Source organism: Quercus suber, unplaced genomic scaffold (assembly GCF_002906115.3).
Source record: "Quercus suber isolate HL8 unplaced genomic scaffold, Cork oak 2.0 scaffold_153, whole genome shotgun sequence".
Taxonomy (NCBI): Eukaryota; Viridiplantae; Streptophyta; class Magnoliopsida; order Fagales; family Fagaceae; genus Quercus; species Quercus suber.
Window position 1 is genome coordinate 718,002 of NW_027069614.1, and position 15,288 is coordinate 733,289.

A 15,288-nucleotide genomic window follows, 5' to 3' on the forward strand; every position below is an offset into this window, starting at 1 on the left:
ATAATTGAGATAGGTCACATTATCTAGTACTAGTTGTGTATGCCTTGATTGAATTGATCATTAAAGCTTCACATTAGACTAAGAACTATCTCATTTTTGATATCCACACACAACACACAAGTCTACGTCCAGTGAATGCCATATTCATTTGTGTGATTGTACTTGATTAAAATGTGTTTTTTACAAGCTCAATCTTTGTTGATCAAACACAAAAAGATTTTTGAGTGTTTTAGTTTGTTTTTGGAAAGCGTTTTTGTTTTTACAAAAATGTCAAATAGTTCAAAAACAATGTTGCCCTGTTTTGGCGACTCAGTCGCGGGTAGGTCTAGTCGCATGCTCCAGTTGCGAAGCTTTCTCTGAGATTTTCATGGGTCACTGGTTGGTTAGCATCCCAGTCACGAATAAGATTTAGAAATTTTTTTAAAATTTGTGTATTTGCATATTTCGTGACTAAGTGTGGCGACTTGTTCGCGGGTGAAAGGTCCAGTCGCGAGGGGTACACATAAATGTTCGCGGCTCATATTGCGACTCTCTCACGGGTAGATCTTCCAGTCGTGAAAAACACTTAGAAGATTTTTTAAGAATCTTGCTTCATAGTGTTTCACGGCTTACCCTGGCGACTTACTGGCGACTTGATCCAATCGCGAAAAACGCGTGGTTTGCATTTTGAAGACAATTTTAAAATGGTTTTCAGTTTTTCCCTCGTCCTTATTGTGACTGTTCATTGTCTTTCCCATTTCACTCTCACAAACACTTCGAGTATTTTTTTGAAAATCATCCATTTCTACATCGTTTATTCTCAAATCTTCATAAAAAAGGTATGGGTTTTCTTTCTTTTCCTTCATACCTACTGCTTTGGGCATTTTTTCCTGATTTGTGGAGATTTATTGTGGTTTGTGGCTTATCATGTTTGAACATGGGTTTCTAATTTACTGGTTGTAATGTCTGTTTGTGATGGTCTATACATTGGTTTTTCTCTATCTTGTGTACCCAATTTGGTTATTAGGTGTATACACATTCTCACTGTCATGATTTGAACCTAAACCTCAAGAGTTTAGGGTTTTCTTTTAGTATCCATGGTGTGAAACTGACACATTGCTAATAATGTTTGGTGTCTTATCTGGTGTCTCTTGTGTGTGTTAAATCATGTTGCAGTGTCAAAATGTCTCTATTCAAGAGATCAGTTGTGAAAGGAGGTAGCAGTAAAGGGAAGGAACCTGTCATTGAAATTAATGATTTCTCCCCTACACCAAAAAGGACTCGTTCCCCATCCGGTGTGTTCGATCCTAACAAGTTCCGATCATATGCTACTTTTCAGATTTATGAAAATTACTTCAAAAAGGCTACACCACTAATTGAAAGAGTCTTTGACCAACATTCTCTCTTTGACACCAACATTTCTCAATGGTTTGCCTACAAGAATTGGAATTATCTCCTCTCCGACCTTGATGATGCATATGAAAATTTGGTAAAAGAATTTTATGCCAATGCAATTGTCGATGGAGACGAACTTAAGTGTTGGGTTAGAGGAAAAAGTTTCTCGGTCTCTCCCACATACTTAGCAGATATTCTGCACATCAACCGACCAATACTTGGGGTCTCACCAGTTTATGATGATCTACATCCAGATGAGGAATTACTTAAAGTTGTTCTTAGAGAAGATCTGGAATTTTCCTCAAATGGGAACTCAGTTAGTGTTTCATCTCTTCCTCCAAAATTGAGGGTGCTTACAATTGTCATGTTTCACAACCTGTATCCTTTATCCAGCACTGGGTATATAAACCTTGGACGTGCACTATTCCTTCATGATCTGATTTTTGATGTTGAGATTGATATATGTGCTCATATATTTCATATCCTTCGCAAAACTGTTCTACGAACAGAGTTAAGGATCTGCATTCCTTTTTTACTATCTCATTTCAAGGATTCTGAAGCTAAAAGGGATCCATCCCTCTGAAAATAAATTTTCCTACCCAAAACCATGTCTAATCAACATGCGTACGTTCAACGCTAGCATTGACCATAGCAAGAAAGGAATCAAAACAGAAGCTTCAGCGTCTCGCAGTGGTTCACACTTCAGTTCATTCCCCACCGACGAGAAGCTAGACTCTATTGTAGCATCTGTCAATGTGCTGAGTACAAAGATGTCAGGACTTACATCCATCTTACACCATCTTAACATTCGGTGAGATACGAAGTTCACTTCTATTCAAGCTCAATTGGATCAAATTCAGAGAAAGCTAGAAGATGATAAAGACTAGCTATTCCATGACAAAAAGGGGGAGATGTTGTTGGCAAGAGGAGCTCAACGAAAGGGGGAGACTCAATGAAAGGGGGAGATTTCAACTAACAAGCTTTTGTTTATTGCTTTTGTCTATCTTTAGCTTCTATCATATTATATTTCAGTATCCACTTTGTATGTTTTCAACATATCCTTCTTTTTGTGTTGGTTTGTACCTACTAACTTTGTAGGTTTTAAGGTTTTTGTTTAAGATTTGTACCCATATTGCTTATGTAAGCTTTAAGGGTTTGTTTGTATGCACACTTGTAGGCCTTTGTGGTTAGTGCCATGCTTTATGTAGCATTTGTGCTTTGTTAAATCAGTACTTTTAACCTAATGCTATGCATTCCTTTTTAAGTGCTGTCACTCTTGTGCCCGTGTAGGATTTTTCCTAGATGCACATACTTCATGTACTGTGCATTGGTTGAGTGTTGGTCATTCAAGTGATTTGCCTTGTGTTTGTCATCTTGAATGTCTGGATGTTCATTCCAAGTATGAATGAGCATTGTGATCACTTGGTTATAGTGATTGCATGTTTTGGTCTTGCCATGGTTTATTGCTTTATTCTATTGTGCTTGATCGTATTGTGCTTGTTCCATTTGCTTTACAAGTTTTCTGCATACAATGAACTTATTGTGTCGTTGTGTTTCAGAAGTTACTTATTCTTATGGTTTTAAAGCTCCACAAATTCTAGAGTTAGGTGTGAGTGAGTTTTTCAACTGTTCCCAACTCATGCATTAAGTCAAGAGTTTGTTTTAGGGTTTTGTCACGAAATAGCCAAAGGGGAAGATTGTAAGGTTGAAATTTATCAACCATCTTGTTGGCTTTATTCCATGCCAATTTGCTTGTAATTTAAGCACTTAGTAACCCCGTATTTAGGTGTGATTATTGTAAGGGTAGTGTGTGAGAAGATGTGTAGAAAAACTTAAGTGTGTGCAAGAAAGCAGAGTTTCACGGCTAGGACTTACGGCTAACTCGTGACTAGCAAGCTGCCAAATGCAGGCACGTGAGAAGCACACAGGGAAGTTGAAGGGTCGTGCCAGCTGTCGCACTACAAGACAAAAGTCCCAGACTGGCCAGGCTGTTACGTCATGACTTGAACTCGCGAATTGGACTAGCCGCGAGGTCAAGCTACCAATCAGCCATGTTTAGCAAAAACTGACTCTTCGTATTCCAAACACACACCACTATTTATAGACCTTTATACCCACTAAATTGAGAGAGCTTCTAGAGAGAATTTTGTGAGAGAAACCCTAGAGAGAAACAAGATTGTCTCATCCCCAATCTTTACCTTAGAGACTCTACAAATTCCTCTACTCTCTTCCTCTCCATTGTCACATCCTTGAGAGGTTATTGACCAAATCCTTTTCTCAGCACACCCACGTTTGTGAGAAGGTTCATTTGGTGCTAAGGAAAGCAGTTTGGAAGGAACTAATATACATTGGTTGATGCTATGGTCTAGTAACGGAATTTGGTAAGCTAGAAAAGAAAAAGGTTCAGCGCAATCTCGTTGGAGCAGGAAGCTTGGAGGGCTTAGGTACTTGGGTAGATTAGGCTTAGAGGGTCTATTGCTGTTCATGTATCCTAACTACATTTTCTAGTGGATTATTGACCGCTTAAGGGCGGCGGAGAGGTTTTACGCTGAAGACTTCGGTTTCCTCTTCGATAACACATCGTGTGTTGTTCGTGTGTTTGCATCTTCCTTCCCTTTATATTTGCCTTATATTTACTGCTATGGATATGTTTATATTTGGCTTAGATTGTTTATCAATTCTGTTATGAGCTTGTTATCATGTTCCGCACATTAATTGTTTGATATAAAGCTTGAATTGGTAACTTTGTAATTAGAGATCTAAACGTTAAAGGGTGTTTTATACACATATTGAACTTTCAAAATGCAATTGAAATCCATAGAGAATCAATTATAGAGTTTTTTATATTTAAAAAGCACTACCAAATTTTCCCACTAAGATTACAAAAGAAAAAGCAATCTAAAGTCTAAAGTCACGCAAACGACTGTCGTCGAAATCGAGGTTACTTTAGTGAAATCATAAAATATGGAGACCCCTTGACAAATGACAAAATTATTCAAGCTATAAATAATTTATAGATTTTGAATGATCCTACTCCTCAGACCAATAATACACTGGCCGGGGGGCATGAAAGGCCTTTGGGATATCCTGAGGTTAACCAAAGTAAACCACCTCGAGTAGAACAACCTAGAGTTGAGCCACTTCGAGTAGAGCCACCTAGAATTAATGGAGTCACCTTGAATTGGAATTCTTAGGGACAATTTCCCAAGGGATGAAGAAAAATGAAAAATCCACTAAGATTCAACAATTAGATTTTGAGGGGCATAAAATGCGCTATGACTCTAGTCTTGAAGAATGTGAGTTTAGTGGTTAAGAGATTGATAAGGAAGGCCATGATCTTTCCATATATAGAAAATTATGGCCAATCACAAAAGATGAGTTGGCTGATGAAAAATTCACCAACCATCTAACTCAAGAATTAAAACTCGGAGGGCATGAAATGCCTTATGATTTTAATATTGAAAAGGAATGTGCTATGTTCATAATGTTTTTACAACATTTTCACAACAAATCATAGGTGGTTAGTTGTTATTAGTTTTAATTTGAACCTACTACTGAAATTATTTTTCTATCCCACCAATAACAATCCATAACAACTTGCCACATTAGATTTGTCGTGAAAATATTGTAGACATAACATTTCTCTATTGGAAAAAAATAAATTTAGATGGAAAGAGTTTGCTAATGAATGATTGGTGAAAATATCCAATTAAATTCAATGTCATTATTCGATGATAGAGATTATAAGAATATTTTCACTCACTCTAAGTGGGTTTATAATGAGTTTAAATCTTCTGTCCCACTTTTCCTGCTCCACTCTATACCCCACTAATAAATACTTGCCATGTGTTCACCTAATTACTTAAATACTATTATTATTGACTTATTAATTCTATAGTTATTAATTAATAATAGTATTTAATTAATTAAGTGAACACGTGACAAGTATTTATTGGTGAAGTATAAAGTGGAGTAGGAAAAGTGAGACAGAAGATTTCGACTTGTTTATAATAGAAAGAAATGTAAAATTTTATACATTTTTCTTTAAAATGACCTACATATGTAAATGCATAATTGTGTAAATTTACAATGAAACTTTTCATTTTACATTTAGTTTTTTATTTTATTTTGACGATGAATGAAAGGAGTGAATAATGATTATTATACTTGAAAAAAAAACAATTCAAAAGTCAAGAAAATTTGATATTTTAATGAAATGTAGTATAAAAAAGATAATTTGATATGAGATATCTTGATAAATGAGTATATAAAATAAATATATAAAAAAAGGTATGTTTCTATATTAAAATATATACGATTTTTTTTCACAAGTTTATGTGAATTTTCTTACCAGCAAAAAACACTTCGAAGCAAGGGAGTCAATTTCGTACCGAATGCTATATCAGTTTGACAAGTGGAGTGATAAAATTTCGATATTGGTCAATACTGTTGTACCGTTTCGGATTTACCACAATTTATATAAATAATTAGAGCTTATTAATCTTAAAACATAACTTAATATATTTAATTAGAACTTAAATTCCTATTTACAGGGATGGATCCACTAAGGGGCGCCCGGAGGGGGGGGGGGAACGCTTTATTTATTTATTTATTTATTCTTTTACATCCCCATATTTTAGAGTTTATAATTGGCCCCCTCAAATTTTTGGATTGGTCCAAATAGCCCAAAAGAAACTAATCACTTAACTCTTTCTTTGGACCCATGGCCCCTCCATAGTCCATACAACACAACAAAAAAATCCACAAATCACCAATATCATAATTCAATAACTTATAACCAAAAAATCTCATAGAAAAAAAATTCCCTTATGGGGTGACAATAATTTATATAACTTTTTAATTCGACTTTGGGGGGGGCAGTACCATTGATTATAAAGTCTACTTTATTATTTTACCACATCATTTTACAGCATCTCATTTATCAGATGTTTTATTTTTCAATTTTATACATTAAAATAATATTTACAATACATTAAAATAATATATTAAATTCCTCCCCCATCATCATCATCATCATCATCATTATTAACCACCACCGCAACAACAACAACAACTACTACTACAACAACAATAAGAAAACTATTGCGACCACAATCACCAAAAAAACTAGAAAAATTATTGCAACCACAATCACCAAGAAAAAAAACACCACAACCACCAAAATCAACCCACAACCACCGCCGAATCCACCACCAAATCACAACCACCAAAACAGAAAAACAAAGACAAAAACATATCAGAACAGAGATCGACACGACCAACGATTCGCCCACCACCAGCTGACCCACCCACCACCACTGATCCACCCATCACCATCTCAACCCACCCACCGCCATAACCCACAACCCGAACCCACCCACCCACCCACCCACCCCCGATCTGCCCATTCGAGCCCAGCCATCAAACCACAGCCAAAAAAAGTGAACAGAAAAAAGAAAAAAGGACAAAAAAAAGATCCTGAAGCAGAGTAGAGAAGATAGATGGTCGGCAGCGTCGAGTGGTGGTCTTTGGTGTGATCAACGGCGTAGAATGGTGGCCATTGGTGATCGGCGTGCTGTGGAAGACATATAGAGAAGACAGAGATGAAAGAGAAGATAGAGATGAGAAGACAAAGAGAGAGAGATATCTGTGATGAGGAGAGAGAAAATGGGAAAAAATAATAATATATATTATGCCATTGTTGTCCGTACCATGCCAAAATTGTGAGGGTATTGTGGCATGTTGCAAAAGTTTGGCACTTTTAACACATCTGATAAAGGGGCGTTTTTGGTATTTGGTGTGCCAAATATGCCAAATATTTGGCATTTGGCACATCTGATACGGATACTCTTATTGCGATTTATATTACGATTATTGTCTTGATTTGCTACATGTAGCTCATTACATTGATAAACTGCTCTTTCAATTCTTACTTGAGGACATTCTATTCTTTATTGATTATTATTATTATTATTATTTTGAATAAGTTAATAGTTAGAATAACAAAGAGAAATTTGGACCATGATTCTCCATTTATACTTATATAGAGTAGACAATTTCATTAAGTTACTATACACATGATTTTGAAATTCGGACCGTTCATTGAACTGTAAAAATGAGAGGATCAAAGTTTTTGAGGTCAAACCGAAGTTGAACTAGGATCGAATCGTGATGACATCATAATTAATTTAATAATTATTTAAAATATGAATAATTAAATTTGGTAAAAAAAATTTAAAACTAATTTAATTGTTAAGCTCATAAATTGCAGAGAAAATGAATATATATATATATATATATATATAACACAGAAGTCTTTAAATGACAATACATTAGGGGTGTGTGTTCATGAGAAAGTATATAATGTTTTGGTAATACAAACTCAACATCTATTTTAATATTTCCTACTCAATAAATGAGTGACACCTGTTTCAAAAAATCATATTAGACTACTCCAATAAGTTAATCACAATCTTTTATACTATCGAGAAGATAAATTAATCATTTATTAGGGTAGTCTGATGTGGTTTTTTGAAACGGGTGTCACTCATTTATTGAGTAGAAAATACTAAAACAGGCCACATTAGACTACTCCAATAAATTAATCACAATATTCTATACTATTGAGAAGATAAATTAATCATTTATTAGAATAGTCTGATATGATTTTTTGAAACAGGTGTCACTCATTTATTAAGTAGAAAATACTAAAACAGATGCTGAGTTGGTATTACTAAATCATAGTATACTTTCTCGTGTGTTCACTGTTCAGTGTTTGGTAGAAAAATATTTAAAAAGTAGAAAAAGTAATTGGTCATAAACCCAAAGGAATCAATATTAAATGGTTACGCGTCTTTCTAAAATTTTCACATGTTCCAAGTAGTTTTTGTCAATTTTTTTACACCACACACGTTAGCATTCCCATCAAGGTGAGTAAAATTTTTAGCATATACCACATCAAAACCCAAAATTTTAGCATATAACAACTCATTTTACAACACACTCAACATCAAAAATTCTATATTTTTTACCATTTCATTTAAATATTCTTTTTTTATTATTTCTTTATTCTTCAATTATATTTCTCTCTCTCTCTTCCTCTCTGTCACTCTCAACCTAACGAACTTAACAATCTCAACGCAGCAAACCTATACCCACCCATCCACCACCACCAGAAAAAAACACCAACCACCCATACCCAACAAACATCTATCCAACAAACTCACACTCTTCCATCTCAACCCAGCAAACCCATATCCATCTCAACCACCACCATTGGGAAAAAAAAAAAAAAAAAAAAAAAAGGGGCCCAGCCACTACCTTCCTTTTCCAAATCACAAATCAACCACCATCACAATCACAAAACCCAAATCAGCAAGAAGAAAGAAGAAAGACAGAGAGGCAAAACCCATTACACCAGCGAGCAAAACACAAACACACACAAACCCACCATGGCAAACCTCCACAAAAGCAAATCCATCATGCCGATCCACTACACCACGACCCACTACGACCCAAACCCACGACCTAGAGACCCACGCTAATCATAATCCAAAGTCATAAACCCACAACCCAGAGACCCACGCCCACGCCAATCACAATCCGAAATCACAAACCCACAACCCAGAGACCCATGCCCATGTCGATCACAATCCAAAATCACAAACCCACACCCAGACCCACGCCGATCACAATTCGAAATCACAAATTTACAACCCACAAAATGAAACCACCCCACCGTCAAGCTCTACCTCCATATCGACGGCAACACTCTGAATGCATTTGGGCTTTGAAGTTCCTGACTGATGAACCTTGGAGGGAAGGAGCTCAAACCATGAACCCAAGAGAAACAGAGAAGCTACGGGAAAATGGAAGAGGAAAGTGAGAGTGGAGAGAGAAGAAAGAAGGAAAAAATAAAAAACAAACGCATAGTTATCGTTGGAATAAAAAAATAATTTTTGGTTTAGGATTTAAGCTACAGTGAGGTTGTATTAATATAATCTCACTGTAGCAGTATCTCAAAATTTTTGAGATTTGAAATGTTTGATGGAGTTGGTTTTTTGGTGTATTGGTGCTAAAATTTAGCATATGGCACTTTTAGCATTCTTAATGGGAATGCTCTTAATCTGAGTTACTTCTCATTTCAGAAATTTTTAAAATTTCAGCTCTCATCCCACCAATACTATCTAAAAGGGAGAAAATACACGCTAGGATGCCTATTGTGAATGTACGAGCTGACTATAGTCCACGAACATAAGAATAGACGAGCCGTTATTTACACGAGGCCTTAAGTGGACGGACCTTAAGTGGACAGACCTGATACGGACGGAGCGAAGAAGGATGGGCTGGTCGGTCATGGGCCTGTTGGACCCTTGGTGGGAATACTTTGGCCCATTCTCGTAAGGCCCTAAACAGAGTCCTTGTGCTACTTGGACTCTAGAAATCTCATGTATTGGTAAAGATCTTCCCTATAAGGAGAAGATCTGTCTACCACGTTTCGGACTCTAAAAAAGAGGATTTCTACAAGGAAAAGACTTGGATGCCAAGTCTAAGAGGAAAAACTTTCAACTACTATAAAAGCCCCAATACTCTTACCAATAAAGGTACGCATTATTTACCCTCTCTAGCACTCTAGAGTTGTAAGAATACTTTTTGACTTAACCTTCGGAGGGTATTTGGCCGGCACCACACCGATGCCTTTTGATAGGTTTCATCTTTGTCTTGTGTAGGTTTACGTTCGAGCGCGAAGGCATTATGTGACTCACTGGTGAATTTCTCAGCTTCATCAGTTGGCGCCGTCTGTGGGAAGGTGAGAAGAAAGTAGTCAGACGTTGCTTCATCCCTGAGACAGAAGGGTTGCATGGTGCTCACTCGCTCGATGGCAACAACCAACGACATCCAAGGAGAGGAACTACCCACGACCGCACTCGAAAGACAGGTTCGGACTCTCACTGCGGCCGTGGAGCGCCTCACCAAACAAAATCATGACCTAGAAGAACAGTTGCGTCAAAGAAACACAGCACCTAACAACCAGAGGGAGGATCAAGAAGGTACCAGCAACATGCAAAGAGACCGAGAAGGGCCTGAAGGGAGCAATGCCCCAAGCAGGCTAGAACAACAGAACATAAGCCTCCCATCCCTCATGGATGCGACTCCTCTGCCTATGTTCGCGGAGATGCAGGCGATGAAAGAACAGATGGAGGTCATGATGAACGCCCTAAAGGGACGAGTGTCCAGCAACCTGGACAACCTAGTGAACCGGACTGACTCTCCATTCACTGGCCCTGTCAATTCCTTTCCCCTACCACACAAGTTTCGGATGTCGCAAATAGAGAGTTATGATTGGGTCAAGGATCCCCTAGACCACCTGGAGACATTCAAAACCTTGATGCATCTATAAGGGGTACCGGACGAAATCATGTGTAGGGCCTTCCCAACCACACTGAAGGGTCCCGCGAGAATTTGGTTTAGTCAGCTGACGCCGAACTCCATCAGCACTTTCAAAGAATTAAGCGCTCAGTTCACCTCGCACTTTATAGGGGGACACAGGTACAAGAAATCCACGGCATGCTTAATGAGCATCAGGCAAAAAGAGGACGAAACATTAAGATCCTACATAACCCACTTCAATAAGGAAGCACTCTCGATCGATGAAGCCGACGACAAAATACTGGTGGCGGCTTTCACGAACGGGTTGTGGAAGGGCAAGTTTTTGTTTTCCCTATACAAAAATGACCCTAAAACCATGTCAGAGGTGCTCTATAGGGCCACCAAGTACATGAACGCGGAAGACGCGCAACTAGCACGGGAGGAAAAGCCCAGGAAGATGGAATGCTAGGCGGACGTGCGTCAGGATCAAGGGCAAAAAAGACCAAGGACAGGAGACAGAAGGGACGAAAGGCGCCCAAGCCCCCGGGTGGAAGGTTCACAAGTTTCACCCTTCTGAACGCCCTGATTGGCCAAGTTTTGATGCAAATCAAAGACGAGGAAACGCTGACATTCCCGGGAAAACTAAATAGCGACCCAAGCAAACGGCCGCGAGACAAATATTGTCGTTTCCACCAAGATCACAGCCACGACACAGCCGATTGCTACGACCTAAAGCAGCAGATTGAAGCCCTCATTAGACAAGGGAAGTTGCAGAAGTTCATCAACAAAGAGAAAGCGGATCCCAATCGCCAAGAGCTGGCCCTCCGATGGGATAACGAGCGTCTTAGACCCCCCATCGGAGACATAAGGATGATAGTGGGAGGGACCGCGGCTACTGGGTCTTTAAAAAAAGTTCGAAAAACGTACCTCAGATCGGTCCTGAACGTCCATCTAACAGGCTCTATGCCTAATACCGCACGGGTGGAGAGCCCTATCATTGGATTCACTGAAGAAGACGTAAGGAGACTCCATCATCCACATAACGACGTGCTGGTTGTCAGCATACGTATGGGGGACTACAACGTCCATCGAGTACTAATCGACAACAGCAGCTCAGCAGACATTCTATACTATCCAGCACTCCAGCAAATGGGGATAGACAGAGCACGATTGATACCGACGAGTGCTCCACTTGTCGATTTTGGAGGGACAAGGTTATTCCCAATAGGCTCCATCACACTCCCGGTAATAGTGGGCGATTACCCGCAAGAACTCACTAGGAATGTAATGTTCCTCGTGGTGGACTGCTCCTCCGCTCACAATGGTATTCTCGGACGGCCTACACTTAACTCATGGAAAGCAGCAACATCAACATACCACCTGATGATCAAGTTCCCAACGGACTATGGGATTGGGGAATTGCGAGGGAATCAGGCAACCGCCCAAGAATGCTACATTGCCATGCTAGAAATGGAAGATCATCATCAGACAATGTGCGTAGAAGAGCAGCGGACGGTCACAGAACCGATCGAAAAGCTGGAGGAGATAAAGCTCGACGAATTAAAACTAGAGCGGACGACCAGAATAAGAACATTGGCCTGCCAGCCGGTGTGCCAGGCCCTCACAACATTCCTCAGAAGGAACCAAGATGTTTTCGCATGGAACCACGAAGACATGACCGGGATCGATCCCTCTGTTATAGTGCACAAGCTGAACGTGAACCCCTCAACCCCACCCGTCCGGTAGAAAAAGTGAGTGTTCGCTCACGAACGGGACAGAGCAATAGCGCAAGAGGTCAGAAAACTACTCGAGGCGGGTTTCATTAGGGAAGTATATTACCCGGAGTGGTTGGCGAACGTGGTCATGGTTAAGAAGGCTAGCGGGAAGTGGCGAATGTGTGTCGACTTCACGGACCTTAACAAAGTGTGCCCAAAGGACAGCTACCCCCTCTCGCGGATAGATGCGCTGGTAGACTCCACGACCAGACACCAGCTTCTAAGTTTTATGGATGCCTTCTCAGGCTATAATCAGATCAAGATGGAGGAATCATACAATATGAAACTAAATCTGGGCAAGTGTGTATTCGGAGTAACGGCGGGAAAATTCTTAGGTTTTATGGTGTCCCAAAGAGGAATAAAGGTCAACCCAGAGAAGATACGAGCCATCATGAAGCTGGAACAGCCAAGGACAGTAAAGGACGTGCAGAGCTTGAATGGCAAAATTGCTGCTTTGAACAGGTTCGTCTCAAAAGCAACGGACAGGTGTCTACCGTTCTTCCGCATCCTAAGGAAATCATTCGAGTGGACGGATGAGTGCCAGAAGGCATTTGAAGATCTGAAGAAATACCTCACCTCGCCACCCTTGCTCAGCCTGTCCAAGCCAGGAGAAGACCTCTACTTATACCTAGCAGCTTCACAGGTGGCAGTAAGCGCGGCCCTAGTAAGAGAAGAGGAAGGAACTCAGCGACTCGTCTATTTCATAAGCAGGGGGTTCCGGGGGGCTAAAGAGAGGTACCCCCACATGGAAAAGCTCGCCTTCGCACTGGTAACCGCAGCCCAAAAACTCAAACCGTACTTTCAAGCCCACAGCATCATCGTCCTGACAAATCAACCCCTAAAAAGAGCAATGAACAGCCTTGAAGCAGCCAGACGAATGGCCCTGTGGGCGATAGAGCTGAGCGAATTTGACATACATTACCGACCGCGAACCACAATAAAGGGCCAAGCAGTGGCGGACTTCATCGCCGAATACACGCAAACAGAGCAGAAGGAGCCACAAGCCCTCAGACAGTGGAACATCCACACGGATGGATCATCAAACAAGTAAGTTGGAGGTACCGGGGTAGTAATTTAAACCCCTGACGGAGAGAAAATCAAGTGTATGATTCGGCTGGACTTCCCAACAACCAATAATGAGGCCGAGTATGAGGCATTGGTGGCAGGATTAGACCTGGCGAAAGCAGCAGGCGCTGAGGCCATGGTTGTACATTGCAATTCGCAGGTAATAGTCAGTCAAATTAGCAGTGCCTATGAGTGTAAGAGGGAAAAGATGAAGAAATACTTGGAAGAGCTCAGGAGACGGATCGACACCCTCCAGGTCACATTCGTCCAAATCCCAAGGGAGGAGAACGAATGTGCTGACCGGCTCGCAAAAGCCGCCTCTACAGAGGTCATGATGGCCCCCGATCAGGTATTGTCGTTTATCCAGAATTCCTCAATCATTAACAGTAGGGTAGAAGCGCAGGAAGTAAATCCTGAATACAATTGGACTACGCCGCTAACGGCCTACCTGAAGGAAGGCACACTCCTAGACGACAAAGACGCAGCAAGAAAACTGAAAGTCTGAGCTTCGCGATTCATAATAATCAATGACGTCTTATACAAGAGGGGATTCTCACGACCATACCTAAGGTGTTTGGGCCACGAAGAAGCAGACTGCGTAATGAGAGAGGTCTATGAGGGTATCTGCAGAAACCATTCGGGGGCGCGGTCTTTAGTACACAAACTGATCTGGGTAGGATACTATTGGCCTACAATGCAGAAGGACGCACAAGCATACGTCAAGACTTGTGAAAAATGTCAAAGGTTCGGTAACCTAATTAGGCAACCAATCGAAGAACTGACACCCATGATGGCCCTTTGGCCGTTCGCCCAATGGGAGCTAGACATCATGGGCCCTCTCCCGACGGCTGCACGACAGCTGAAATTTCTGGTGGTAGGGATCGACTATTTCACTAAATGGGTTGAGGCGGAAGCTCTGGCGACTATCACGAAGAGAAACATCAGGAGTTTCGTATGGAGAAATATCGTATGCAGATTCGGGATACGAAGGGTACTCGTCTCCGATAACGGAAAACAGTTTGACAACAAGGCATTCCATGATTTCTGCTCGGAACTAGGCATCAGAAATCACTACTCATCACCTGCACATCCGCAGGCCAATGGGCAAGTTGAAGTCACGAACCGGTCTCTGCTCAAAATCATCAAGACCCAGCTCGAGAGGGCAAAAGGCATCTGGCCCGATGAGTTACCAAGTATCTTATGGGCATATCGTATAACGGCAAGAACACCCGCGGGAGAAACACCGTTAAGGCTAACATACGGGAGCGAGGTTGTCATTCCAGTAGAGATAGGGCTTACAAGTTATCCAGTGGAGAGCTACAATGACTACAAGAATGAAGGGGCTTTGCGGCTACAACTAGACCTAGTCGACGAAGTCCGGGCTACAACAGAACAAAGGTTGGCCCGATACCAAAACCTCATGGCAAAATACTACAACTTCAAAGTCAGACACAGAGACTTTCAGATCGGGGACCTTGTGCTACGGAAGGTAATGGGAGCGGCTAAAGATCCTTCACAAGGAAAACTTGGCCCCAACTGGGAAGGACCTTACAAGATCTCGTCTTGGCAGAGGAAGGGGACCTACTACCTCGAAACCATGGATGGACGGAAATTGCAACACCCGTGGAACACAGAGCACCTACGGAGATACTAACAATAGAGATGACATAAAGGGCATCAACCCTCCCCCCCCCCCCCCCACCCC

The 15,288-nt window shown here is 40.8% G+C and overlaps 1 protein-coding gene across 1 annotated transcript; it reads left to right on the forward strand.

Moving 5' to 3' along the window:
- The first annotated feature begins 11,205 nt into the window (after positions 1-11,205).
- LOC136069137 (uncharacterized) lies at positions 11,206-12,489 on the forward strand. The gene has a single exon (XM_065777340.1). The coding sequence runs from the start codon at positions 11,206-11,208 to the stop codon at positions 12,487-12,489; it is 1,284 nt and encodes a 427-aa protein (XP_065633412.1).
- Positions 12,490-15,288: the final 2,799 nt, after the last annotated feature.

Bases quoted from the DNA above. Each gene is read 5' to 3' on its own strand.
- LOC136069137 (XM_065777340.1), top strand. From the start codon at position 11,206: ATGCTAGGCGGACGTGCGTCAGGATCAAGGGCAAAAAAGACCAAGGAC.